At 37.7% G+C, this 26,755-nt stretch overlaps 3 protein-coding genes across 4 annotated transcripts in view; 2 read left to right on the top strand and 1 right to left on the bottom strand.

The window, feature by feature from the left end:
• LOC142339618 (ADP-ribosylation factor-like protein 5B) overlaps window positions 1–26,755 on the bottom strand; it is a 463,878-nt gene that overhangs the window by 46,520 nt on the left and 390,603 nt on the right. The window lies entirely within an intron of this gene.
• LOC142349486 (uncharacterized) lies at window positions 3,443–4,867 on the top strand. Its single transcript, XM_075401081.1, has 2 exons — window positions 3,443–3,676; window positions 4,400–4,867. Exons 1-2 carry the CDS (start codon window positions 3,528–3,530, stop codon window positions 4,725–4,727), a joined length of 477 nt encoding a protein of 158 aa, XP_075257196.1. The 5' UTR covers window positions 3,443–3,527; the 3' UTR covers window positions 4,728–4,867.
• Window positions 10,653–26,755, top strand: part of LOC142349477 (cytochrome P450 3A6-like) — a 32,035-nt gene continuing 15,932 nt past the window's right edge. Inside the window, exons 1-2 of the mRNA XM_075401068.1 lie at window positions 10,653–11,149; window positions 11,479–11,854. Of these exons, the coding sequence (XP_075257183.1) occupies window positions 10,830–11,149; window positions 11,479–11,854 (696 nt within the window). The 5' untranslated portion in view covers window positions 10,653–10,829. The remainder of the gene's footprint in view (window positions 11,150–11,478; window positions 11,855–26,755) is intronic.

Raw genomic sequence — 26,755 nt, 5'->3', positions numbered from 1 at the left:
ACAGTTCCCATTAGCTTAAAAACGATGTTCTGTGGATGACCAATAAAAATTTTAAACAAAAATTTATGGTTTAAATGGCTTCGACACGTTCTTCTTGCACTTTTCTACTGATTTTTTGGTTTTCTCCTGTTTTTTTTTGTTGTTTTAATAGTCATTATACTTACTGTGATCTCATAATGAATACTTATGCATGACAAACATAAATGTACTGCCACCGGGGCATCTTTGAGCGTTTTTATTGACTTCCGTTGAAAGCTATTGAATTTAATGTCTGTTAAAATAAAAATCACTTTTCGAAAATTTTATTTGAACAATAACAATTCCTAAATTTTTCTTGAACTGTTAGTGAGTTTCAGTATTGACTGGACCCACTTGCTTTTTACTGCGACTAAAAATATTCTGTTTAGCTGTTTTATCTTCTAGCTATTGGTTATATGACTTCAATGACAAAGATTTCAATTTTTTTAAATTTTTTTTTTGGATTTTTTGAATTATTGGTCACTTTTGAACTCTTTATCACATTATCCAAAGATTATTGTAATCCAATTGGCTTAGAGAGGACGTTCAGTGGATCACAGAGAAAGTTTTCAGAGAATAGCTAATGGTTTAATTGTCTTCGACACTTTCTTCTCGCATTTTTCTACTGAATTTTAGTTTTTGCTGTTTTTGTTATTGTTTTCTGTCATAAGACTTATTGTGATGTCTTTTTAACTATCTATGCATGACAGACATCATTTTCCTCCCTATGGGTTATATCTGAGCATCGTCATTGAGCTCCGATGAAAGATTGAGTTTACTGGCTGTTAAGGGTTTAAAAATAATTTTTCGAAACTTTTTTGAAATTCAACCATTCCTAATTTTTTTTCGTGAATACTCTTGGTCATTGTTGGTTCTAACAGAATCCATTTCCGTTCTACTATAGCCAAAAATAATCTGGTTAGCGGTTTTATCTTCTACCTATTAGTTTTAAAACATCAATGCCACGAGAATTCATATTTTTTTTGGGTACTTTATTTTGTTTTTCGATCCTTTTGAAATCTTATCACATCATCTTACTGCTGAGAGTCCCTATTGGTTTAGGGAAGAAGTTCAACGGATCATAAATAAAGTTTTCAGGGAAGAGCTTATGATTTGAGTTGCTTCGACATTTTCTTCAGGCACTTTTCTACTGAATTTGTGGTTTTTGCCTCTCTCTGTTGTTGTTTTCATAGTCATTAACTTGTTGTAAGGTCTTATTGATGAAATACGATTGGCAAAAAAACTTATTGTCCCCTCGAGGCATCATTTATTGTATATACTGGCTTCCGTTGAAGGCAAATGAATTCAATGGCGTTGATAATACGTGTTTTCCCGCAATTTTCGTGCGTCTAATGTATTTGTTTATATTTGTTGATTTTTTGAAATTATATTGATAAAAAAGGTTTTCCCATTGCTCCTGAAAAATTAATTTAAAATTGAAGAGTGTTTAGTGAAAAGTTCATTTTTTTAATGCCTTCGACCCTTTTGTCGCTCAATTTTTTTTCCAGAATTCGCTGTTTTTGTTCTTTAGGTAGCCGTAAATTGCTCACAGATCTCATAGGCTTGTAATTGAGGACTGAATGAATGATGTTGCTCGAAACATTCAGTATATAGCGAATAGGTTCCTTTCGTCAAATTTAACTTCTATTCATCAATCAGATGTCCCATCGAATTTCGTGTATTTCAAGAAATAACATATATATTGATATTATGTGCCACTGTTGTTTCGTTTTTTTCTGAACGTTTATTGAATGGCCATTTTTTGCGTTTCTTTTTCTCTTCCTTCAGAACAATCGCGTAATAACAGATCCCAATGGTTTTTAAATGTGGCCCAAGTAAACTTATTTAATCTTTCAGTATAAATCCTTCAACTGAAATAGCAGAAATAACAACTGAATTAAAAATACATATTCAGATGATAGGTATTGATTTTAATGGTAGCAAAGGTTTGTGTTTTCGCAAATCGTTTGTAATTTTTTGAGTTTCTCTTTAGTTTGTTTCTATGGCATAGTCTGACCACAGACGGGTGCTTTTGGTTTTGTAATGACTTTTTAGTAATTTATCGAGGATTTTTTTATTAAAAACCAATGTTTTTTAAGATTTTTGAATTTTCTTGGTGCAAAAAATGTTGATTAATTTTTAAGTTTCGCCTCACTGTTCGTTCTTTTTGTCGGCTTGTTACCTAGTCTCGTTAAGAAAACTTTTCATCTGCTGTATAGTTAGTAAAAGGTAAACTTGTGTAGTTAAGGTTTTATCTGACTGCATTTTGACGTTGTTACCAGGTGCTTTTAAATTTAGATATTCATTTTTTGCCGCCAAAATTTTGTTGGTGCTATTTTTTTTCTAGTCTCTTCAATGTCAGGTCACGTTGGTGCTGTAATGAAGCATGGCATTAGTAATTCAATTAGTAGATAGAATGTGTAACGATTGTTTTAAACTCAAACATCTATTTTTGTTATCTCTTGATTTGGTTGACATTTTAGTCAAAAATGTAGATGAGCTCGGGTCGGAACATCATGTGCGAACGCACATTAACGAGCCGCCTTGTTCATATGAAAACTATATTTCATCCATCCGGATTATCTCCCTCCCTGCGTTTGATTTCATTGTAAATCATTACGTGAAATTACGGTACGTGCGCTAAGGGTTACAAATAATATGGGGGTCTTCCCAATTATAGCCCTCAAATTTCAGTGGTCAGATAATGGAAAATCCCCCCATTGTAAGCAAACCATAATGAGGGCTAAAAATTGGGATTGGGCGTTAGGTAGGGGTCGGGTGGCTATAATGAGAAAGACATCCCAGGTCGAGGTGTGCGCTCGAAATCGTCCCGGTCCAGACGGTACCAGACAGTCACTGCCTCTCATCAGACCGCTCCAGACTGAGCCCCTGATCAGACTCAAGCGCGCTCGCAATTGGTTATGATCAGACTCAAGCGCGCTCGAAAATGGTTATGATCAGACTCAAGCGCGCTCAAAATTGGTTATGATCAGACTCAAGCGCGCCCGTGCGCTCGAAATTGCCCTGGAATGAAAAAGATCCAATAAAAAAGATATAATAGTCGAATATTTGGTGCTTGCATAGTTGTGGTGGTAGTGGGGGGGGGGGACAAAAATCTGACGATTAGCTTTGCTTGGATCTATTCTGTTTCGCCACCCCCCCCCCCCCCCAGTTTTTTTTATGACCCCCAGTTACAAATTATAGGTTGTTATACAGCACGTTACTATGTAGGAAAATAGCACGTGCGCCTGGGGGTCATAAAAAATTTATGCTCACTAAGCTGGGGGGGGGGGGGGGGGGGACAGAATAGATCCCTTTGCTTTTATGTCAGAAAGCATTGACATCAAAAGTCAACAACAAATCAAATCAATGTCACACTCTCCAATATACAAAATGCGGGAACATCTGGAAACAAATTTACCTCTGGTAGAAGTGAAAAGATAAATAGGCAAATTGGTTCATTAACATAGAGACTAAGTTACTAAGTTGCAGTTGTTTTGATTGAAGACATGAGCGACAGAAATTCCGTGAATGAGCAGGCTGCGCCTAGCCAACATGGAATAGAACAAGGTGTTCGTGAACAGAAGTTGATAGTGCCAAGAAAGAGAATGAATGCCACTACTTGGGATTTTTCATCACCTGAGCGGTGCTCAACATCGTACGTATCATAATTTAGAAACTTTTTAACGCCGCAATATCTGTCGTTTGTTCCATCCGTTTGTGTTAATTCCCACCTCAAGGTAGGGGATATAAAATATAAAGCTATTAATATGTTATGATGTAATAGAAGTGTCTGGTTTGTTCTACTTAACCCCGCGCAAATGGTCCAAAGTTATGGTATATTTACGGCTATGTGGGGGGAATGATCTACATTGCTGGAAATAACTACCAATCAATATTAGTCTATAATGGAATAATCACTGTTTAATTCTGACACCTACAAATACAGTAACCATTAAACTTAGTCCCTAAGATTGGATCGGATCTCTCGCCAGTGTTGTCTTTATGCCCCTGCGCTAGACTAGTTTTTGGACGTTAACAAAACAATAGTACATGCGCTCGGGTTAAATATATTTGCAGGATCCTTCACAATTCCAATGGTACCAATTGAATGCCTCAGTGAAAAACAGCGGTATTACAATTAAAGAATCTTTTCCGTTTGTGCCCCCCCCCCCCAGCTTAGTGGGTGCATATTATTTGCAACCCCCAGATGCACGTGCAATATTTTTACATGATTTACTATGTAATGACGTAATGACGCGTGCTCTGTAACTGGGGGGAGCATAACGTACTGGGGGGGTGGGGGGGGGGGGCAAAAACGGAAAAGATCCCTATTAAAACGTGAGGGTTTTGATTGCTTTTTAGCTTTTTAATGTTTCAGGCCCCAAGGATCAGTGACGCAATCATCTTCGGACACTGATGAGCTGTTGTTCACACCACCCAGAGTAAACACCACATTAGGAAACTCTCCTCCTCCATTGAAACCCAAACGGGGCACCAAACGAAGACGAGAACGGGACTCTGGCTTTGAAACTGGTGCACAAAAACCGGCAGGGAAAGGAGTGAGGATGAAGTTAGAGAGGGAAGTTATGGATCAAGTGAAGAAGAGGCTAGATTTAAGTCCATCCAGGGAAGAGATTGAGGAATCCAGGGCTAAAAGACGAAGATTGTCTTTGTCCACAGATGTTTCTCAAATAACGCTCAGTTGAAGTGGAGGCAATTTTTTTGCCATCTCTGTGGACCCATTCCGGGTACCCGTCGCTCTTTACGGTGTACAATTTCCTATGCAGTTAAATTAGATTGCGCAACAACGCACTCCAAGCACAAAATTTTAATGTTTAAATCTTTATTGCTTATTGTTAAGCCCTCACGAGTATAGGAAACAAGACAATTAATTACACATTTGGAAACATTAGCTTTTTAACAGTTTTTATCTAGACCATTTTTTTGAGAAAAACAACTAACCTTGAGGCAATTGTATTAGTCCTGCAGTCTTATGCATTTTTTGATCAACCCGGTTTTTGTTCGACCGTTTGGCTTTTTGTCCCCAAAACGGTATAAACAGGTAACGCCCTGAGGACAGTATTTTATTCGGCTTACTGGACTCTAAGCGTGCATTTCACTATGGTTTAAAGGGCAGTACTTAATTTTTTTGGGTCTTTCCCATTATAGCCCCCCCCCACCCCACATCAGCCCAACCGTTCCCGCACCCACTGCAAATTGTTTCACCCGTACAGCCCATGGAAAAGCCCATGGATTAGATTATTCACCAATCCACGATCAACGCTTACTGGCGTTAACGGACTTGAACTCAAAGCATACTGCACTAAAATACACTTTAACAACAAAAACCGTGAAATGACGTGTAACCAAGAATGGTATACATTACAAGCATGAACCAACGCATCATCTTCTCCCAGACGCCACCATGATTCATCACACTGGGTAAATTGAATTTGAGCTTGATACTTCGAGTTACTTGAAGAGCATTCCAATCAATCATGGCCGACTTACCAAAATTTGGCTGATTGGCTGATACTGGAAAATACGCGCCTCTGTGTAGGTCAGCCCTGATTGGTTGGGTACTTGAAGTGCGGAGTGTTCTAGTGGACTGTAGCAAGGAACCGATATCTTCGGAAGCAGCGTAAAGATATTCGGAAGCAGCGAAGAAAAAATTGGAAAAATATGCAAGATAAGCAGTGAAAAGTTGTTTTTTTTTCACCGCAAATTTTGTTCTTAATCTTGCGGTGAAATGCGTTGATAGCGGCAAAACTATGTAATTTCACCGCTAGAGGCAGAGGTGAAATTGAACTACAAGTTACCGTCCTTGCACGGATTTGACCCTCTGACGTCGGAAGTTTGCTATGATCTGGTCAAAAAATGATATTTTCGTTAGAGCCGAGAAAGAATATCGCACTGTGGCAACAAATAGGAAACAGTTTTATTCAGCTCCAGTATATGTGATTAGGCGACACTGGAATTCATGCATCTCTTTTGGTAAGTCGGCCATGATTGATTGTACAGTTGCAGTGTGGAATGCTCTTCAAGTAACTCAAGTATCAAGCAGAAATTCAATTTACCCAGTGTGATGAATCATGGTGGCGTCTGGGAGACGGTGATGCGTTCATTAATGCTTGTAATGTATACCACTCTTGGTGAGATGGAGCAAACTCCCTTCCTGCCAACATGTATCACTAACATTGACAACTCGAAGAATACCTGGCGAAACTCATACGCAAGAATGTCCCATCGAGAACTAGGCACCGTCAATCTCTCCCTCCCTGGATCAAACCAAGTAATCACATCTGTTACGAAAATTAGAGAACCAAAAAAGAGGCTTGTTTTGAGACATACAAGCTATCGGAAAACCTTCGTAGCTAAACTCCAAAACTTGGTATCTGAATTGATCGAACAAGATCGTAAAGAATATCAGAAACCTTTGCTAGGATCACGAGTAACCGGACTGATCTTTAAGCATCTCAAAATTCTGACAAAGGACTCAAACTTTCCATCTGAAATGAAGTACGACGGCAGAACTGGATATACAACCCAAAACCATACCTCTCTTTTTAATCTTTTCTTCAACTCAGTGTTCTCCGCGAAAGAACCCTTCAGAATCAAAGATATTAAGGTTGAGAATCCAATGCTGACAATTTTCAGCATCTGCAAAGGCAATATCAATTCCATCCTAACAGAACTAGATATAACAAAGACCCGAGGCCCCAATGGCATCCCACCAATCTTGTACCAGCGAACGTCCGAGCAGATGAGTTCAACACTCCACGAAGTTTTCAAAAACATCAAGCGACTAAAAAAGATTGCCCATGAAGTGGAATGTAGCCGCAGTAAGGCCCATCTACAAAAAAGGCAACAGGAATTTGATGAACAACTATCGCGGAACATCCCTCCTTAATATAGACAGCAAATGTTTTGAGAAATGCCTGTATGAGCCTCTCTACACTCATTTTGTACAATTCATGAATAATCATCAGCACGGTTTTGTGCACACAAGGTCGACATTAGGCGACATGATAAAATTTCTTCAAAGAGTGCATCAGTCACTGGAGTGCAACAAGGAAGACAATGTAGTCGCTTTTTACTCCGAATTCTCAAAGGCGTTTGACCGCGTGCCGCACCGTCTACTACTAGAAAAGTGTGCTTCAATTGGAGTCAGTGGTTGCTTCCTCGAAATCCTCCATGATTACCTGTATGGAAGGGAACAGTTTGTTCGAAAGAATAGTTGTTCCTCTGCAACTCTCAAAGTTAAAAGCGGTGTCCCACAGGGCTCCCTGCTCGGGCCCCTATTATTTTGCATCTTCATCAACGACCTACCTGACTTGTTGAAATTCAGCGAACCATTCATCTTTGCAGACAACCTAAAGCTCCTTTTCACAAGACTGGCAAATTCAAGAAGACCTGAACGGCATTCTGCACTGGGTGAAGACTAACAAAATGGATCGGGCAATTGAAGAGTGCGCTGCACTGAATATCCACCACCACTCCGAAGATCTGATGTTAGGCACAAGCCAATTGCACAGCGCTGACTCCATCAAAGATCTTGTTATTTTTGTATCAAAAGACATGACCTGGTCTCTACACGTCTCCGAAAGACTCAGGAAAGCCAACAGGGCTCTTTACCTAATCCGAAGAAACGTTTCGCCGAAAGTCAATGTGTCTGTCAAACTCGGACTTTACCAATCTATTCTTCTGCCAATACTGCTCTACGGAATGAACTGCGTACGGTTGAGCCGTGGTCCAACCAGAGACTTAGAGAGCTTTCAAAAACGTGCCTTGAACTGGGTCTGATATGAATCCAATCGAAGCTACCTCCAACAGCTACGTCTCGTCAACGTACTACCACTTCCGCTCTTCATGCAGTGCAACGACATTCTGCTCATGTCCAAACTACTTGTTGAAGGAGAACGTAACATCAATGTTCTCACTTGCAACCTTGAATCTGGTAGGTCCACAATGTTTTTCAAGCTAAACAAGTGCAAAAAAAGAAAAGACTCGTGGAGAATTTGTCTACCGGACATGCAGAATATAAACAGAATAAACGAAAAAATCCAGTTTGCCAATCCTCTCAGTCTGAAATCGCTAATAGTCAGCCTGATGTGGAAATTTGTCGACAACAGTTTCTTTGATTCCAACCCTCGCACATGGCAACTATGTTGCGACTGCTGTGACTGTCGCAACATGTGGACGTCGTTCTAATCAGAAGTTATGGGAGAAATCCCTCTGGTGTCAAACCCCAGGAAGCCACAACAACAACAACAACAATCACAAAAACTTGGACTGCTTTATTTTTGTACCCTGTTGTCCCACTGAATTGGAATTTTTCTGCTTCCACTGCGCCACTTCTACCTAAATTCTTGCTTATTTGTTTTGAATTTAAATAAAATTCACCCCACTTTTTGTGAAAAATATGCGTTGAACTTTTGTAAGTTTAGCGGTGAAATTACAAATATTAGCATTGAAATGTAGTGATTTCTTGTAAGTTCACCGTTTACTCTACTGGTGAAATTACACGTATTTTCCGTGCGTCTTTTAATAACCTTATCTTAACTTCGTTGAACAAAAGACATTTCGAGGCATTTTCTAAGCAATGAATTTACGTTATTTCACCTCTACGCTTAGCGGTAAATTTATGTAATTTCACCTCATTCATTGCTGTTCTCACACAATTTTAACATTTTTTGCTTAGCGGTAAATTTATATAAGTTCACCGGTAAGTTAAGAGGTGAAATTATGTTATTTCATCGCATTCACCGCTTGTCGTACATAATTTAGTTATGAAGTTTCACCGCTACCAGGCAATAAATGTTTTTTTCCACCGCATTCTCCACCTGATTCATGTAATTTCACCGCATTCACCGTTTATCTTACAAAGTTTTCCGCATTCACCGCTTGTCTTACATAATATTGCGTTAAATGGCGGTCGACCCGGGAGATAAACACCCAGGTTGAGGTGCCATCCGGAAGTGACCCCTGATAAGACCGTGCCAGACGAAAGTTACCTCTGATCAGACCCTCCCGGACCAAAGTATCCTCTGATCAGACTAAAGTGCGCTCAAAACACCGTGTGCGCTCTAAGTGCGCTCGAAACTGTCTCTGATCAGACCTTCCCAGACGGAAAGGATCTCTGACCAGACCATAATCAGACCATTGTCCAGACGATTGTGCCACCATGGCCCAGTTCAAACCCAGGCCGTTGTCCAGACGATTGTGCGCTCAAAATCACTTCTGATCAGACTATTGTGCGCTCAAAAATTACTCCTGATCAGACTATTGTGCGCTCAAAATCACCTCACCGCACGAATTTTGTTACATTATTTTCATTTCATACAAAATGATGTTTGCATTATTATATTCATCTAAAAAAGACCATTCTTAAAGTATTATTGCTAAAGAAAACATAGCCCAACTGCTGAGAAAAAAATATTTATTATACATTAGTGCATATTTCCAACTCAATGGTTAAATTTAGACAGGTTTCCAAATAAAACATCGTATTCTACAGTTAAACAAAGTTTCCTTGTAAGGGGACTGACATGTTCAATCAGTTGGACCCCTTAGATTCTGATCAAAGACATTAGACTCTAGATCTGTCTGTGATCAGAATGCTGCTTTTTGTTGCCTCTTTACAGAGCCGACATCTCTCTTAAAAAAACAAAAAATCAAAAAAAATCCGCTCGAAATGGTCTCTGATCAGACTAATGTGCGCTTGAATCCGCCTCTGATCAGACCATTCCCATCTTGAAGTGACTTCTGATCATACCATCACCAGACCGAAGTGAACTCTGATCATACGATCCCCAGACCGAAGTGACCTCTGATCATACCATCCCCAGACCGAAGTGACCTCTGATCATACCTTACCCAGACCGAAGTGACCTCTGATCATACTATTGTGCGCTGGAACCAAATCCCAGACCCTGTAATTTTGGTCTGGGAACACACCGTGTGCGTTGGACTTGGTCTGATCGGAGGTCACTTCCGGATGGCACCTCAACCTGGGCATAGATTAGGTTTTGGAGCAGGTGAAGGCCTGCTCCAGAACTAACTGCTCTATAGTACACTACAAAAACGGTAAACGTTGAATCAAGAATATTAGGCACAGGTTTTCTGTAGGCTCGATTAATCATATGTAAAACGTACAAATACACATTCAAAAACTATACAGGGAATTTCCTTCAGAAAATTTTTTACACTTTTCTCTTGTAAATAGTTTTAGTTGTAAATCCATCAAGTAACTGATCTTGTCAAAATTGATCCATTTTTGTAGCAGTTTTCCGACCCCACATAGTGGTGGAAGGAACTAATCGCTCAACGGTATTTACCCAAGCTTCCGTAAATTAGGTTTTCAAATTAAAATCCACTTCTTTTCTAGCAGCTAGCATGACAAGTAATATCAGGGTTATTCCAAAAGACAACTTAAAAACTGGTCAAAGAATTTATGCAAAGCCATCTTAGGCAGCGAGAATAGAAAACTAGGGGCGGGCATGATCAAGATCCAGATTCTTTACATTAATTAAATAGTAGCGGGTACTTAAACAAGCGGTAATGGTATGCCATATTAAATCCAGGACCACTTTCAATTATTGAAGTTTATTGAAGGATAGGCGAAGTTTCTTCGACATCAACATAAGAAAATGGGGCAACCAGCCAGTATCTAAAGTATGCATACTTACTTGTTTAAACTGGATCAGGAGAGCAATCAATGAGCAAACTAAATTCTGAAAGCAAATTCTATTCATTACAGCTCATGACTTAGTGATAAAGCGCCATTTCGATCATTGTGATTATTAACCATGTCGCTAAACGAGATCGCACAAATACTACAAACTGAGCTATCGAAATTAAAAATTGTTAGTCTAGTTCAGGAATCGAACATCAAGGAAACTTTGGATCAGGTTCCCAGATGGGTTTGGATAACTGGATCCCTTTTGGGTGCTGCAGTGTGTTTTAAAGTGCACTATGACAGTGTGTTTGGGGTGTGGCAAAGACAGGGGGTCCCCGGGCCTAAACCAGTTCCAATTATGGGGAATGCTTTGATTACCGCTTCTAGTGAGGGCTTGCATGATATCAACTCAAGAATGGCTCGGGAGTACGGACATAAGGGATATTTTGGGTAAGATTTGAAAAACCTTCTCTAGTTGAAAATAAAAGTGAATCAAATTTTTTTTTACTCATTTATAGCAATTTGCAATAACTTTAAGTAACCTGCAATGCCTCCGAACACTGTAAAGTAAATGAAATTAAAAAGATGAAATTTAAAATACTGAATTCAAAGAAAGTTACAGAAAACAGATAACAAAAGCGATTTGAAGATTAGGTTTTTCTCAAAATAAAAACGACAGTTTCTTTCATTCTGAGAGAAAGTGTTGCCATGCAGGACGTGAGTGTCCACTAAAATCGAAAAAAGGAATGACCATAATATTTTCAATTGCTGCTCTTTAGAATGTTCAATGGATCCACACCAGTTCTGGTCATCACGGATCCAGACCTCATTTGCGAAGTGATGATTAAGAAATTCGATATTTTCCCCAACAGAGCTTCTCTTCCCGGTTTTAACCCCAAATACCTTCGCAAAGCTGTCAGTTTACTTCGAGATTCCGAATGGCGCCAAGTACGAAACATTTTGACCCCCACATTCACAGGACTGAAACTGAAGAAGATGGTTCCTCTGATTAGCGGGGTGGGCAAACACCTGTGTGAGAAATTTGAACAAATACTTGAGACACCTGATCAAGAATTTCAATTGAAACCACTTTACAGAGCATGCACGATGGATATTATTATGAATATTGTCTTCGGTATCAATGTTGACACTCAGGTTGGTTATTCAATTTTATGACAGCTGCCATACTGGTTGAATTTGACCTCATACTAAAAGAGTACTAATCACACCGTTAGCAACGATACTGTTCAAAAATTTTTTCAAGTTAAGAGGCCTTTTTGCAATTTGATTTAAAAGATGCCAGATCTCATTGCTCAAAAGAAATAAATTACCCTTCATGCCTTTTACAAAATCACTTTTTTAATTCAATGATTTAATTTCACAATTTTTCATAGTCTGTTTTTCATCATAAACATCTGTTTTACTCAAAAAGACAACAGAACACATTACGCATATCATATTATGATTGCTGCAAATCCAGTAAGTTAAGAGCTACAATTTGTACATGATTTACAATTTTTTGTACAGTCATTTCCTGCGGTTACAATCATACCTTGCGACCTTTTCCCCCTCCAATATAGGCAGAAAGGCTATCTGATAAAAACTCGCCAGTTTTGTCAAAAAAAACGTGCAACGTGATTCATCTCCTTCTATGTTTATGCCAGGACTTTGCAAGTTTACAAAAGAAAACAATCAGATGATGAAGGTTATCTTGTAAGAGCGTTTGAAGTCAAATGTTTAACTTTTAGAACCTTTGAAGTCAAATACTTCACTTTCAATACCTTTGTAGTTCAAAAGTTTAACTTGTAAGCACTTCTATGTGAAGCGGTTAACTTGTAAGAATTTGCGAGTTTTTGGGAGATAAACTTGGAAGGCGATGCAGCGCTTTGTAAGAACGTGTAACAAATTTATAAGTTCCCGCAAGTTTACAAGGCAAGTTTGACCCGGGTTTTGAGAAAAAGCGCACATATAAGTGAGCACACGTTTGATTATTGAGGAAGACGATTCAAAATTTTTCTTAAAAGAGACCAGTGAACATTTTGACGGGAAAATTTATAAGCAAGAAAATTTGCTGGCCTCTGCTGCGCAAATTTGTTTTTATTCAAAGAGTTTAAGGTATGATCGAATAAATTTATCAAAATGGCTCTCAGATTTTTTTCGCTGATACATAAATTTCAAATAGCTTTTATTCAAAGAAAAAAAAACTGTTTTTTTTCCTCAAAATCTAAGGATTAGTTGCCTTTGTGTCCAATTGATGCCTCATTCAAAAAATGGACCCAGCCAGTCTGTCAAATCCAAAAAATTAAGAATTTTAAGAGCTTTTGAAGTAGAATCTTTAACTTGTAGGAATTGTAAGTTGAGTACTTTACCTTCATGTGCCACGTAATTCAAACGGTTATTTGGTAAGCACATTTAAGTTATTCGGTTAACATGTGTTGCAAGTTGTTGGGAGATAGACTTGGAAGGCTATGCAGCATTGGAATTCTACCCGAATTTTGAGAAAGAGCGCAAATTTTAGGTGAGCAGATTTTTAAATTCTAAAAGAGCATTTTCAAGATTTTTTGAAAAGACCATTAGACATTTTCGTGAAAAAATGCAAACGCAACAAAAATATTGGTTAACTTTGTTGCATCTTTTCTTTTTTATTCAAAGGGTTCTAGAAACGACAAAAAAATTCACCATGTCAGCCATGATAGTGAATTCAACAAAATTCACCATGATTTTTTTCCGCGGAAAAACTTAAAATAGTTTTTATTCAAAGAAAAGGAAAAAACGGTTTTGGGGACTCTATATCTTCGGATTAGATGCTTTTTGTGTGCAATTAGATGCCTTATTCAAAAATTGAACCTAACCAACCTATGGGGGCTGTCGTACGCGAATGAAATTGCGTACTTGATCTTGAGTCGCGAGTTGCGTTTATGTTCTATGTCCTACTTGCGCGGCGAGTGCGCTTTACACAATTTCTAAATGAATCCGCTGAGCGAATCGCGTAAGGACTATTTGTTTACTTTACTCGATTTGTAAAGACAGTTAATGAAGAATAAGTTAAATTGAGCAACTGTACGCGAAGTGCAAAACTAAGAGAATGAAGATTAAGGCAACTGGTATTCCAGAAGTCATAACAAAACGTGAACACTAATTTCCCGCTATGGGAGATGGGAGCAACAGTCTAGCATGTGAAATAACAATGACTTATACACATGCCCCTCAGGAATAAGTACACTAAATAAATTAAGTACATCGTATGATAAATTTACTGCACTAAATTAATTTATTATGTATGACATTTCTCCCGCTTCAAAGAAAAATAAAATTGCATAAAGTAAAATTTGAATAACAATATGATGAATAATAATACTTATTCACCGGTTAAATAGTATCAACAATATATTTACTGGTTATCATAGCTAGTCGCAATTAATAATGTATCAAGTTTAATGGATCAGAGTTTTCACATGTCTTCTTCATCAATGATTAGTTCATTTGAAGTGCTGTGGTCGGCTGGTCGTATACGGGGGTCCGTCGGTGACACCTGTCCTATGATAGGCGAGGGAAAGTTGTTTGCGATAGGTTCAACCCGCGTAGCTGTATCAACAACTGTTTGTACAACCGAAGGTTGTATCGATTCGATGTCGCCTACGCGTCGCTTCCTACGAGGTGGAGCAAAGTTCGGAGGACACGAATTAGTGGAGTCACCAGATGAATCTTCTTTATCATATCCATAATACTTAGGACTTTTTCTAGTCCGTTTGGTTGTTCTTGTCAGAGTATGGGGTAATGTTGTTGTTGGAACTGAAGGAGATGATAAGAGTGCTTCTTGTTGAGTATTTGTAGGAGGGGGTGCAATTAATACTTCTCCAGTTATAATTTGCTGTTCGGGAGCAGCCTCTGGAATTTCGGGTATTGCTTGGGGATCGAAATTGTCTGGAACTTTAGGCATGCGTACTCGCATTGCGCGAGCAATGTTAGATTTATTTGAGGATACATCACTACCAGTTTCTCATTTTCGATGCTTCATTTTTCGGTCTCCTTTTTGTATGCGGGTACACTCTTTGATGTGGCTGAGTATCTTAGCCTCAGTTGTTTTCTCGTGCGTGCGGGGTCCTCGGCGGTTTATGTAGTCGGTTAATTTGGTTTTTTGTTCTTCCCGAGTACCAAATATTGCAATATCACTATTGCGTACTGTCACTTCCATCTTTCCCGGCTCGCGAATAACCGAAGTGTATTGATCGGTCTTTTGTACTACCGATCCTGGTGCCAACACCTCATACAAGCCGTCCAGATTCTTTTTTGATCTCTTATGAAGGTGTTTCTTTCGGGCAATATTTAACCGTACGGCGTGTTCTTTCAATGGAAGTGGGCGATGCGCTTGCGTGGTGCGAAGGAAACGGGATTCATTATCAGTTGCTAGCCGTTCGCGAGTGGTGGCATCCTTTGTCGCCTTACACATATTGCGTTCAATTTCGTCGTCACTCCGGCTGTTTCCCCAGTGTTCCTCCGGCAGCAATTCATTAGGGGTTACAGTTTCTTCATCTAAATAATGATTCAAAATTTTTTCATAACTTAAGTCAGATGATTTTGGCTGAGTACTTATATTACTAAGTGGTGTATTAGCTTTACGCCCGAAGTGAGATTCGAATGGCGAAAGCTTAGTTGTTCTATGTTCACATATGCGAAGCTGGTATATAATCGATTTTAATGCTGCTTTAATGGTGAACGAATTTACTTCTTTATTTGCGTCTTTTATACATGCCAAGCGTTGTTTAATAGTACCAATAAGTCGTTCAACTAAACCTATTGCACGATGATCATTTGCCGGAGCTGTTAATAGTCTGATGTTATTTCTTGTACAAAAATTTCTTACTTGGTTACCTACAAGACAACGAGCTTGATCTATTCTTAAGGAACGAGGAACTCCATGAATTTGTATATAATTACCTAGGAATTTTATGACACTCGAGGAATTTGCATTATCAACCAATTCTGCAGAAGGGCATTTTGAAAATCTATCAATGCATTTTAAAATGTATATTTCATGTTCTTTTTCGTTATTAATGGGCCCTGCAAAATCTATTTGTATTTCTTGGTTTGGAATGACAGATTTTAAATTTTTACCGATAGCAGTGCAAGATTTGCACTCTATTGCTTTGACAAGCAAATCACGATTCATGTATGGCCATCAGCAGTGCTGAGCCATACATACCATCCCCCAGCTACCTGGGTGACTCGCATGTAAATCGTCAATGAGGGCATCTTTGAGTGCATTCGGAATGGCCACCTTCTCGTCCATACAAACACACCCGCCAGTCACATGAAGGTCCCGCCAATAGCTATGAAGATACGGGTTGAGGGCCTTTAGTCTTTCTTCATCTTCCCGAATTATGCATTCCCGAACGAACCTCTTTCAGAACTGCGTCCTTGCTTGTTAGTGATGCAATTAGACCTTTGCTAAATACTTTTCCCACCACTCGTTCAAAAGACATTACTTGGGGACTATCCGTTAGTGGGGTGCTAAAATTTGAATGCGAGGAGGATCTGCGTGGCGTAATTGTGGTTGCATTGTCGGTGAATGACACGCGTGGCGAAGCTCTGGTTTTTCGGGAGGAGAGTGATTTTCCCTTGAGAGATGAAGCTTGTTGACTCATTGTTGATGAGAGTTGAGTTTTTTCAATTAAGTTAATTGACAAAGAGGAAGACAACTGAATTTCACGTTGAGTTTGGGCAAAAAGCACTTGATTGTTGTTTGTTAATTGAGCACGTGAGTTATTTAAAGTATTTGAGTGTGGCTTACTAAAAAAGGTAAGAAATTGAGGCTGATTTTTGATTGACAAGTGAGAATGACTTAATGGAGTAAATTTGGAAGCATTTTGGTAAGCGAGTGACGCTTTTCTTGTGTTTACTAGCATTTGAGACTCAATTTGTACAGGATTAGTTGTAAATGGTAGACTATGTGACGCAGATTTAGAGTGAATTGAGTAATTAGTAACTTGCTTTGCAGAAGAGTCATCTGAGGAATGCATTCTAGTCTTTTGAGTAAATAATAAAGTATTATGCCGGGCGGGTGTTAAATTGTTAAAGCAAAAGCGTACTCGCGATGCGAGATCGGAGGTGGTATTAATTAAATTAGAAGTGTTAACTTTTGAAGTAGTATATGTATGAGCGAATACGAAATCATTTTGAATTGAATGTACTCGCTGATCATGTGCACTAGTAAAATTAATACTATTAGTGGAATGGAGAAATAAGTTATGTTTTTGATCTGCGAATGATTTAGTATTATTAGTTAAATGTACGTGCGGGGCGTGTGTACTATACGGATGATTGAATTTAAAGGAGGTTTCTTTAGAGTTGTATTTTCGCGCCGCGAGATTCGAACTATCATTTGTTAAGCGTACATGCTGGGCGGAATTTATGACTAAATTGGAAGTTTGTTTTGAACAGAATTTTGAACTATTGTTTCGCGGGGCGAGATTTGAACTAACATCTGTTAAGCGTACACGCTGGGTGGAATTTATGTCTGAATTAGAGGTTTGTTTTGAATAGAATTTTGAACTATTGTTTCGCGGGGCGAGTAAATCATAAATTTCAGTTTGAGGATTTGGTGTTACGTAATTTATGGTTAAAACTTGTGCTGTATTGGTGGTGGAATTTTTATGTTCACCATCAATATCAATATATAATTTATGAAGTGAATTAGCTGAGAGATTGTGTTTTCGTTGAAGTAATTGAGCATCAGAATGTATGCTCGATAATGTTGCAACTAAAAATTCCTCGTCATATTTGGAAACAATTTTTGCTGGTTGATATGGATTACGAGATATGTAATCAACTAGTCCCATTTTCGGCCAGGTAGATGCTCTATTGAGAATTGATAGGGCAAAAGACGATCAACCCATCGTGATAACCTACTATTGTAATTTTTATTTGATCGATGTTCTTTTTAAAAGGAAAGTAATGCGCGGTGATCAGTGATAACAGTGAATTCTTTACCATACAAATAATTTTTAAAATATTCTATGGACCAAACTACCCCAAGAAGTTCTAATTCGTTAATCCTATAACGTTCTTCACTACTGTTTAAAAATCGGGATGCAAAAGATATCGGCTTCCAACCGTCAACTGTTAGTTGTTCTAGTGCTGCTCCCAATCCGGAGCGAGAAGCATCACATTTGATTCGTGTTTCAAGTTGGGGGTTATAGTGAATTTTTTCTGTATGATTTGCTATGCGAGTTTTAATGGCATTAAAATGTAGTGTTTGAGTGTCAGTCCAAATGTATTTAGTGGACTTACGAAGTAGAGGTCTTAAAGGATGGCAAAGTTGAGCTAAATTGGGAATTAATTTACTAATATAGTTGACTGAGCCGAGAAATTAGCGTAATTTTTAAAGTGTATTAGGTGGTTGTAATGACATAATAGAGGATGTTTTGGATTCGAGTGGCGATATCCCAGATTGAGTTATATTATATCCTAACCAGGAAATTTGTTGTTTCGCAAAGTGGCATTTCGGAAGGTTAATTCGAAGGTTATCTGCATCCAATTTTTTCAGACAATCTAATACAAGTTGGAAGTGATCATCTTCTGAACCTTTGCTAACAATTAAAATGTCGTCTAAGAAACAGAATCTATTTTTAAGTCCAATCAGGGTGTAAACCATTGCCTTCTGAAACTCAGCAGGCATGTCTGTAAGACCGTAGAATCCCTTCTTGAATCGATATGTGCCTGTCATGTCACCACTTACAATATTAAAATTACAATGATTAGCAGTTTCAGGGTGTAAGTTTAGTTGGCTGTATGCATATTTAAGATCGATAGTAGAGAAATATATTTGTTCCGCTGGTTCTGTTTTGTAGTTTGTTATTATTTGTGATATCGAATCCATAAGTGTTTCAATATTTGGTATCTGATATTTGTTCTTGTGTATTGCTTTGTTAAGAGTTTTAGAATCTAGTGCTAACTTTATGGTTTGATCTCGTTTGACTGCGATTACAATAGGTGAAACAAAATATTGGTCAGAACAGTTATTCAGTTTTTCTATATGTCCCTCTAAAAGAAGTTTTTTAATTTCATTATTTACTCGTTCTTGTAAATTAATGGGTACTCTTCTACCCTTTTGATGTTTTGGCTGAAAATTTCGATGGAATTTAGATTTGACAATGTGTACTTTTGAGCGACCAATACGTGTAATAAGTTGAGGAAATTGTTGTGCGATACGTGTTTTAAATGGACATTGAGATGTGATAGTGTTGACCATACTACCTTCATGTTTTGGGATTTGAGTTACTGAGTTTCCGAGAGCGTCAAATAGATCTCTACCCACTAGTGGTTTTAGCCCATCACGGAATACTACAAATTCAGCTTCTTCAAGTCGCCATCCATTGCTCGCAATTGGTGCCTGTATCATACCCGTCACGTTTATGGGTTCGTTTGAAAATGTTTTGAGTTCCTGGGGAGGCGCTATCATCAGCCAACGAGCAAGGGGAGAATTTTCCACAATTTTTGAAGCAAGAGACTCGGACAAAATACTGCATACACTGCCTGAATCAATGAGAAGTCCAACGTGGGTGTTACCAATTTGTAGGATGGTGTTCTTTGGTTCGATCTGTATTGCGTTACTTGCGATGCTAGCGACCATATTGTCATCTGAGCCATCGTAGTCCGATTCGCATTGCGGGTTATAATTCATATTTTGTATAGCGTTTACCGTTTGGTCAGTTGTAGTTTCTTCAACGGAGTTAACATTAGAGCGACTAGATTTATTTGATGATGACTTCGGTTTCCTGCACACTCGCAAAAAATGGTTTTGGAGGCCACAATTATTGCAAGTCTTGCCTCTCGCAATACACTTCACTTTATGATTAGCTGACCAAGTTAAGCCACAGTTCCTGCAGAGTTGGTTTGGTGATCGAGGAAAGCTAGATGTAGTCGGCCGTTGATTCGGTGGTCGAAAAGATTGTTGAGGAATTACTGCCTTAACTTGCGGAGCAGATTGCGAGTTTGTAATTTGTAGTTGGTTTCTTTGACCTAGTTCCATATTCATGGCCAAACGTAATGCTTGGGCTGGTTCTAAAGTTTCTCGCAACAATTCCCGTTGAATTTCTGGATCTAACATATTTGCAATAAACAAATCTCTGATGAGGGTGTCTTCTTGGCTTCCGAGCTCACAATTCTCAGAAAGTTCTTTCAATTTTCCGAAGAAATTTTCGATGGACTCTCCTCTTGTCTGTTTTGTGGTGAGAAGTACATATCTATCAAATGTGATATTGCGCTGACGAATAAATGCTGTTTCCATGATTGTCCAAAGTTCTGCTGTTGAGAGATTGTCCATCTTGAGATGTGGGTTTTGGCTACAAACAATTCGACGTCCTTCAGTGCCCAAACTGAGGTATAGCATTGACACAGTCTTTCGATCGGCTTGTGCCCATGGTTTGTCTCCGCACATTATTCCTATCTCCAGTTGTCTCTGACACCGATTTGCCCAGTTCGTTTTTGATTGAGCGTTCCTCGCCAATCTTTCCCTCTCCGATTGTGCCGATGACCCTGTTATCGTAACCTCATAGATCGGTTCAAGTGGTAGTTGCACTGTTTCGGGTTTTGGTTCCAACAAAGTGTCTATTGTAATATTTTCCTTCGCATGAAGAGCTAACTTGGCCTGCATCTGCCACTTTTCCCATTTCAGCGGCGCTTCTACACTAGGTTTATCCCAAAATGGCTCAATGCCAAGTGGGGTCCGCTTCTGAGCTGCTGGCTGCGCCATGACGTACGCGAGTGAAATTGCGTACTTGATCTTGAGTCGCGAGTTGCGTTTATGTTCTCTGTCCTACTTGCGCGGCGAGTGCGCTTTGCACAATTTCTAAATGAATCCGCTTAGCGAATCGCGTAAGGACTATTTGTTTACTTTACTCGATTTGTAAAGACAGTTAATGAAGAATAAGTTAAATTGAGCAACTGTACGCGAAGTGCAAAACTAAGAGAATGAAGATTAAGGCAACTGGTATTCCAGAAGTCATAACAAAACGTGAACACTAATTTCCCGCTATGGGAGATGGGAGCAACAGACTAGCATGTGAAATAACAATGACTTATACACATGCCCCTCAGGAATAAGTACACTAAATAAATTAAGTACATCGTATGATAAATTTACTGCACTAAATTAATTTATGATGTATGACAGGGGCCAAAATTAATTTTTTTTGACAAGACGATCTTGTTGATTATCTCTCTTTTGAACAAAAGTCCCGGAGGTTGGATTTTGCATGAAGATAACAGCTCTGTGATTAAAAAATAGTGAAAATGTTTGGGACCATAACAGATAGTTCTTGCTATAAATATGAGCGAAGTTGAATTTTGGTTTAGTATACGCTATCGCAGTGCCATTAGCGGCTTCTAGCCATTTTGCTTTGACTGGAGTTAAAAACAATTTTTTGCAAGATTATTTGACTAATGAACTTCAAAAATATAATCAGATGGCAGATACAATACGAACAGTTCATCGTTTGAAACACAGATAGAGCAATTTATATTGCTAAAACCTACTTCAGAAAGTAGTAATAAAAACCAGACGCCTAATTTAGTCACAGATTAAATAGCAAAAAATAGAAAGATGCTCATATAGACCCATTGGATGCATCTTTTTTGGTTGAAACAAAAAACTCTTATGAATTAGTAGAAAATAGAAAAATTATTTTAAAAACTTTTGAAAAAAATTTCAATTTACCAAATATAAACTATAGTGAGTTGCAAAACTCATTGATAGCTGCTTTATCTACTATGCTCAAATGGTTGAAATTTGTGCTATCTTTTGCAAAGGAGCGCAATGATTAAAAGCGCAACACTAAAATGGTGATACATGTTTATACAAAAGTTTGACAAAAGTTCAATGCACAGAAGAGAAAATATGCAAAGCATGGATAAATTATCTTAAGCAGGCGGAGATCCATTTGCAACCTGTTTCAAAATTTACGTAAAAAGTTAGCATAAAAATCAAAGAAAAACAAATTAGAAGAAAATCAAAAAGCAAAGAAAGGAAAGACAGAAAAAAGAAAAAGGAAAAAGGGAAAAAAGACCACGAAAGGAAGAAAGAAATAAAGAAAAAATGAATGAAAGAAAGACGGAAAAAAGAACAAAAGAAAAAGAAACAAAAAGAGAAATTTGAAAAAAGAAAAGCAGAGAAAAAAACGGAAGGAAAGAAGAAAAAACACACAATGCAAACGGAAAGAGAATGAAAAGAAAAAGGAAGGACAGCAAGAAAAATTAAGACAAGAACAAGACAGAAGAGCTCTGGACGCAAGAGAAAGAGAGAGAGGGAGAGAGAGAGAGAGAGAGAGAAAGAGAGAAAGAGAGAGCTAGCGAGAGAGAGAGAGAGAGAGAGAGAGAGAGAGAGAGAGAGAGAGAGAAAGAGCTAGCGAGAGAGAGAGAGAGAGAGAGAGAGAGAGAGGGAGAGAGGGGGGAGAGAGGGGGGATAGAGACAGAGAAGGAGAGAGAGAGAGAGAGAGAGAGAGAGAGAGGAGAAAGAGAGAGAGAGAGAGAGAGAGAGAAAGCAAAAAAAAGAAAGCTGCTCATATAGACCCATTGGACCGCACCTTTTTTGGTTAAATAAAAAACTCTAATGAATTAGTAGAAAATAGAAAGATTATTTTAAAAACTTTCGAATAAATTCAATTTAAAAATTTAAATTATAGTGAGTTGAAATACTCATTGATAGCTGTTTTACCTACCATGCTCAGCTAGCTGATAGAAAATTTGTGCTTAAAATATCTTTTTCAAAGGAGCGCAATGATTAAAAGCGCAACTCTAAAATGACGACACATATGTATACAAAAGTTTGACAAAAGTTCATTCCACAAAAGAGAAAATATGCAAAGCATGGGTAAATTATCTTAAGCAGGCGGAGATCCAATTGCAACGTGTTTCAAAATTGACGTAAAAAGTTAGCATAAAAATCGAACAAAAACAAATTAGAAGAAAACCAAAAAGCATTGAAAGGAAAGACAGAAAAAAGAAATGCGAAAAAGGGAAAAAGACCAAGAAAGGAAGAAAGAAAGAAAGAAAAAAATGAATGAAAAGAAAGACGGAAGAATGAACAAAAGAAAAAAAAACAGAAAGAGGAGTTTGAAAAAAGAAAAGCAGAGAAAAAATGGAAGGAAAGAAGAGAAAACACACAACGCAAACGGAAAGAGAATGAAAAGAAAAAGGAAGGACAGCAAGAGAAATTAAAACAAGAACAAGACAGAAATAGCTCTTGACGCAAGAGAGAGAGAGAGAGAGAGAGAGAGAGAGAGAGAGAGAGAGGAAGAGAGAGGAAGGAGAGAGAAAGAGAGAGAAAGATAGCGAGAGAGAGAGAGAGAGAGAGAGAGAGAGAGAGAGAGAGAGAGGGAGAGAGGGGGATAGAGACAGAGATGGAGAGAGAGAGAGAGAGAGAGAGATAGAGAGAGAGAGAGAGAGAGAGAGAGAGAGAGAGAGAGAGAGGGAGAAAGAGAGAGAGAGAGAGAGAGAGAAAGCAAAAAAAGAAAGCTGTTCATATAGACCCATTGGACGCATCTTTTTTGGTTTAAACAAAAAACTCTAATGAATTAGTAGAAAATAGAAAGATTATATTAAAAACTTTCGAAAAAAATTCAATTTACCAAATTTAAATTATAGTGAGTTGCAATACTCATTGATAGCTGCTTTACCTACCATGCTCAGCTGATTGAAAATTTGTGCCTAAATTATTTTCTGCAAAGGAGCGCAATGATCAAAAGCGCAACTCTAAAATGGCGATACATGTTTATATAAAAGTTTGACAAAAGTTCATTCCACGAAAGAGAAAATATGCAAAGCATGGGTAAAATATCTTAAGCAGGCGGAGATCCATTTGCAACCTGTTTCAAAATTGACGTAAAAAGTTAGCATAAAAATCAAAGAAAAACAAATTAGAAGAAAACCAAAAAGCAAAGAGAGGAAAGACAGAAAAAAGAAAAGCGAAAAAGGGAAAAAGACCAAGAAAGGAAGAAAGAAAGAAAGAAAAAATGAATGAAAGAAAGACGGAAAAATGATCAAAAGAAAAAGAAACGGAAAGAAGAGTTTGAAGAAAGAAAAGCAGAGAAAAAATGGAAGGAAGGAAGGGAAAACACACAACGCAAACGGAAAGACAATGAAAAGAAAAAAGAAGAAGGACAGCAGGAAAAATTAAGACAAGAACAAGACAGAAATCGCTCTTGACGCAAGCGAGAGAGAGAGAGAGAGAGAGAGAGAGAGAGAGAGAGAGAGAGAGAGAGATAGAGATAGAGAGAGAGAGATAGGGGGAGAGAGAGGGGAGAGAGAGGGGAGAGAGGGGGGAGAGTGAGATAGAGAGAGAGAGAGAAAGAGGGATCGAGACAGAGAAGGAGAGAGAGGGATGGAGACAGAGAAGGAGAGAGAGAGAGAGAGAAAAAAATTAAAACCGTGACGAGACAAACATCAGGAAAAATGGTAAAAATAGAGATCAAGTGGCGAGCAGAAAAAAACACGAGTTGTCCATAAGAAAAATGAGTGCATTAGAAAAGAAGAGGGTACAGCGGAATGCTGTTTCCAGGATTTCAAGATAAATACTTATTTCAATCAATGGAGTTGAAAACAAAGAATAAGGAGAGGTAGTAGAAGGTGTAAAAAGTATTAGATACAGGAAAAGTGAAAGAGAAGAGAGAAACCAAACGAAAGAATCCAAGAGCCAAAAGAAACGGAGAACAACGAACAAAAACCAAAAAGACAAAGGAGACATGGAGATAGAATACAGGAAAAAGGAAAAAGTAAGCGAGAAAAAAAAGTATGATTTAGACAGATAAAAACAAAGAAAAAAATAAAGATTGTTCATAAAAAAACCAGTCAAAGCGAAAAAAATTGATATAGAGAAAGACAGAACTAGGGATAAAAACAGAAAAAGAAGATAGATAGAAGAAGTGAGAGAAGGGGAAATTAGATAGAAAAGTAAAGAAAAGCTGATAGAAAAATAGTGTGAAACAAAGACAAAAAGATGGACAAACCGTCAGATGGAAGAAACTAAAGAGATACACCATGATGACAATAAGGACAAACAAATGCACTAGAAACCGCGAACCAAAAAACGAACGGGGTTGAAGGAGGGAAGAGAAGATGTGATAGCAACATAGATGCTCTAGAAAAATGGATTTCGGCTTTAAAACATTAATATCCATAATTATATGATGTTTTATCCAAGATTGCAAGACAATTAAACAATTTAAATAACACAATTTAAAAAGGGAGAGAATAATAAAAAAACTAGAGAACAGGCGGAAATAAAGATAAATAGAGAAAGAGCGAAAAAGGGGAGAGGAAAAAGAAAGAAAACCAGAGCAGAACAAGAAACAAAGAAAAGAGCGAGATGAGGAAAGACTAAAAGAGGCATAGAGAGAGATACAAAAAAGAAAAATGTAACAGAGGAATAAGATGTTAATATCACGGTTAACAACCAGTTAATATCACGGGGATAGAAAAAAAAGGTAAAAGAAAAAATAGATGAAAAGATGAAAAGAAAGACAGCCAAAAAATAAAATATTGCCTTTTTTGGCTTGAACAAATTACATTTTTAAGTCACTGACCTTTTTGGCATCGGCATCTTTTCGGCCATTAAACATTTTGTCAATGATAGTTTTTCGGTCACTGACCCTTTACAAAAAGCACGCAAAACGATATGCTACAGGTTTATGGGGTGTTAAGACCAAACCTGGAGTGAGGACCAAACCTGGTGTTATACGCAATCGAGTCATGTTAAATATAAAGATACTGAAAAAAGGAAAAAGCAAAAAGGGAGTTGAACTGTTTAGAGATAAGAAAAGAAGAAAAGGAGAAATTTTGCAAAAAAAAAGCCGATGAAAAGGCCAGCAAAACTAAGACAATTTTCTAAGAGTTTTGACTAACAATTTGTTCATTTTAAACATTGTCAGTTTTTCCATTTTTTGGACTCTTCTTTGTTGGTCATTAGTTTAAGCATATATCTACCAACTCATTTTCTTTCCTTGAAATTTTTTGCGCGTCAGTAATGAACCATTTTTTTAGATGCATTTTTGGTTAATAACGACTGCTTCATAAGATCTTCTTATCCAAATGGCACTTCTTGAGTCAATAACCAAACTTTATTTCATTGGCATTTTTCTTGTTTCGACAATTTGTTTTGCTGGAACTCTTTTGGTCATTGACATTTGATGCATCAGTTTTTCGTTCATTGACTTTTTTGTATAATTTCATTTTCGTCTGTCATTATAACCCTGTCATGCAATTATGCAATTACAGAGAGATTTATGTTTAATATGATAGATGGAAGGCCAATGTTTCTATAAAAAACAAAGCATGGGAACATAGTGAGCTTTTTGTTGTTAATTAATTTATTGAAAAGCAGTTCTTTTTTTTTGTTTATTCTTTCAATTTAAACCTAACTAAAAACCAACTTCGAATAAAGCCGCGTTTGTATCAAATCTGAAATCTAGAAATGTATTCCAGCATAAGCTGTCGTTTACAAATGAACAAAAGGTACAGAAAAAACTAGTTCGGTTCTCAGATAAAATTTTTGGAACTGAAAATTGTCTTGAAAAAGCTTTTACCTCCTAAATGTACGAAGAAAAGGGCAACTGATAGCGCTCTAATTGGTGAAATTTGATCTTCCGTAAAAGTAAATTTGACAAATGAACAAAAAACAAAAGCGGCGAATTAGCTTAACTTTAACTTTGAAAGTACAAAAATCAAAAACATATAGGTAGAAACCAGCACAAATTTAAAGGCACACGCATAAACTTATAGATATTTGTGATAAATTGTCGATAGTCTTCTTATTTCAATGCAATGGGTCCCAAAATAACAATTGGCTCTTGACTTATACTGCAGGCAGTGCGAACTTGAAGGTTAAGCAATTGATATTCTTCAACAGTAGAGTTAACATTTTTTTAGACGGAATAATTCGCGGACTGCATAGTGCAATTGAACAATTGATAAGTTACTGCTCTCATATAATTTTATGGGGGGGGGGGGGTTATGTCAATCTTCAGATAGCCGATATTGAAGAAAATATTATCAAGTTATCCA

The sequence above is a fragment of the Convolutriloba macropyga genome, chromosome 1 (assembly GCF_964194025.1).
Source record: "Convolutriloba macropyga chromosome 1, txConMacr16.3, whole genome shotgun sequence".
NCBI lineage: Eukaryota > Metazoa > Xenacoelomorpha > Acoela > Convolutidae > Convolutriloba > Convolutriloba macropyga.
This window is presented reverse-complemented; position numbering and strand designations above follow the sequence as displayed.

What these genes read in the sequence shown, in the direction of transcription:
- LOC142349486 (XM_075401081.1), top strand. Translation starts at nt 3,528, where the DNA reads ATGAGCGACAGAAATTCCGTGAATGAGCAGGCTGCGCCTAGCCAACAT. An exon ending in CCTGAGCGGTGCTCAACATC is followed by an intron (nt 3,677 to 4,399) that starts GTACGTATCATA and finishes TTAATGTTTCAG; the next exon opens with GCCCCAAGGATCAGTGACGC.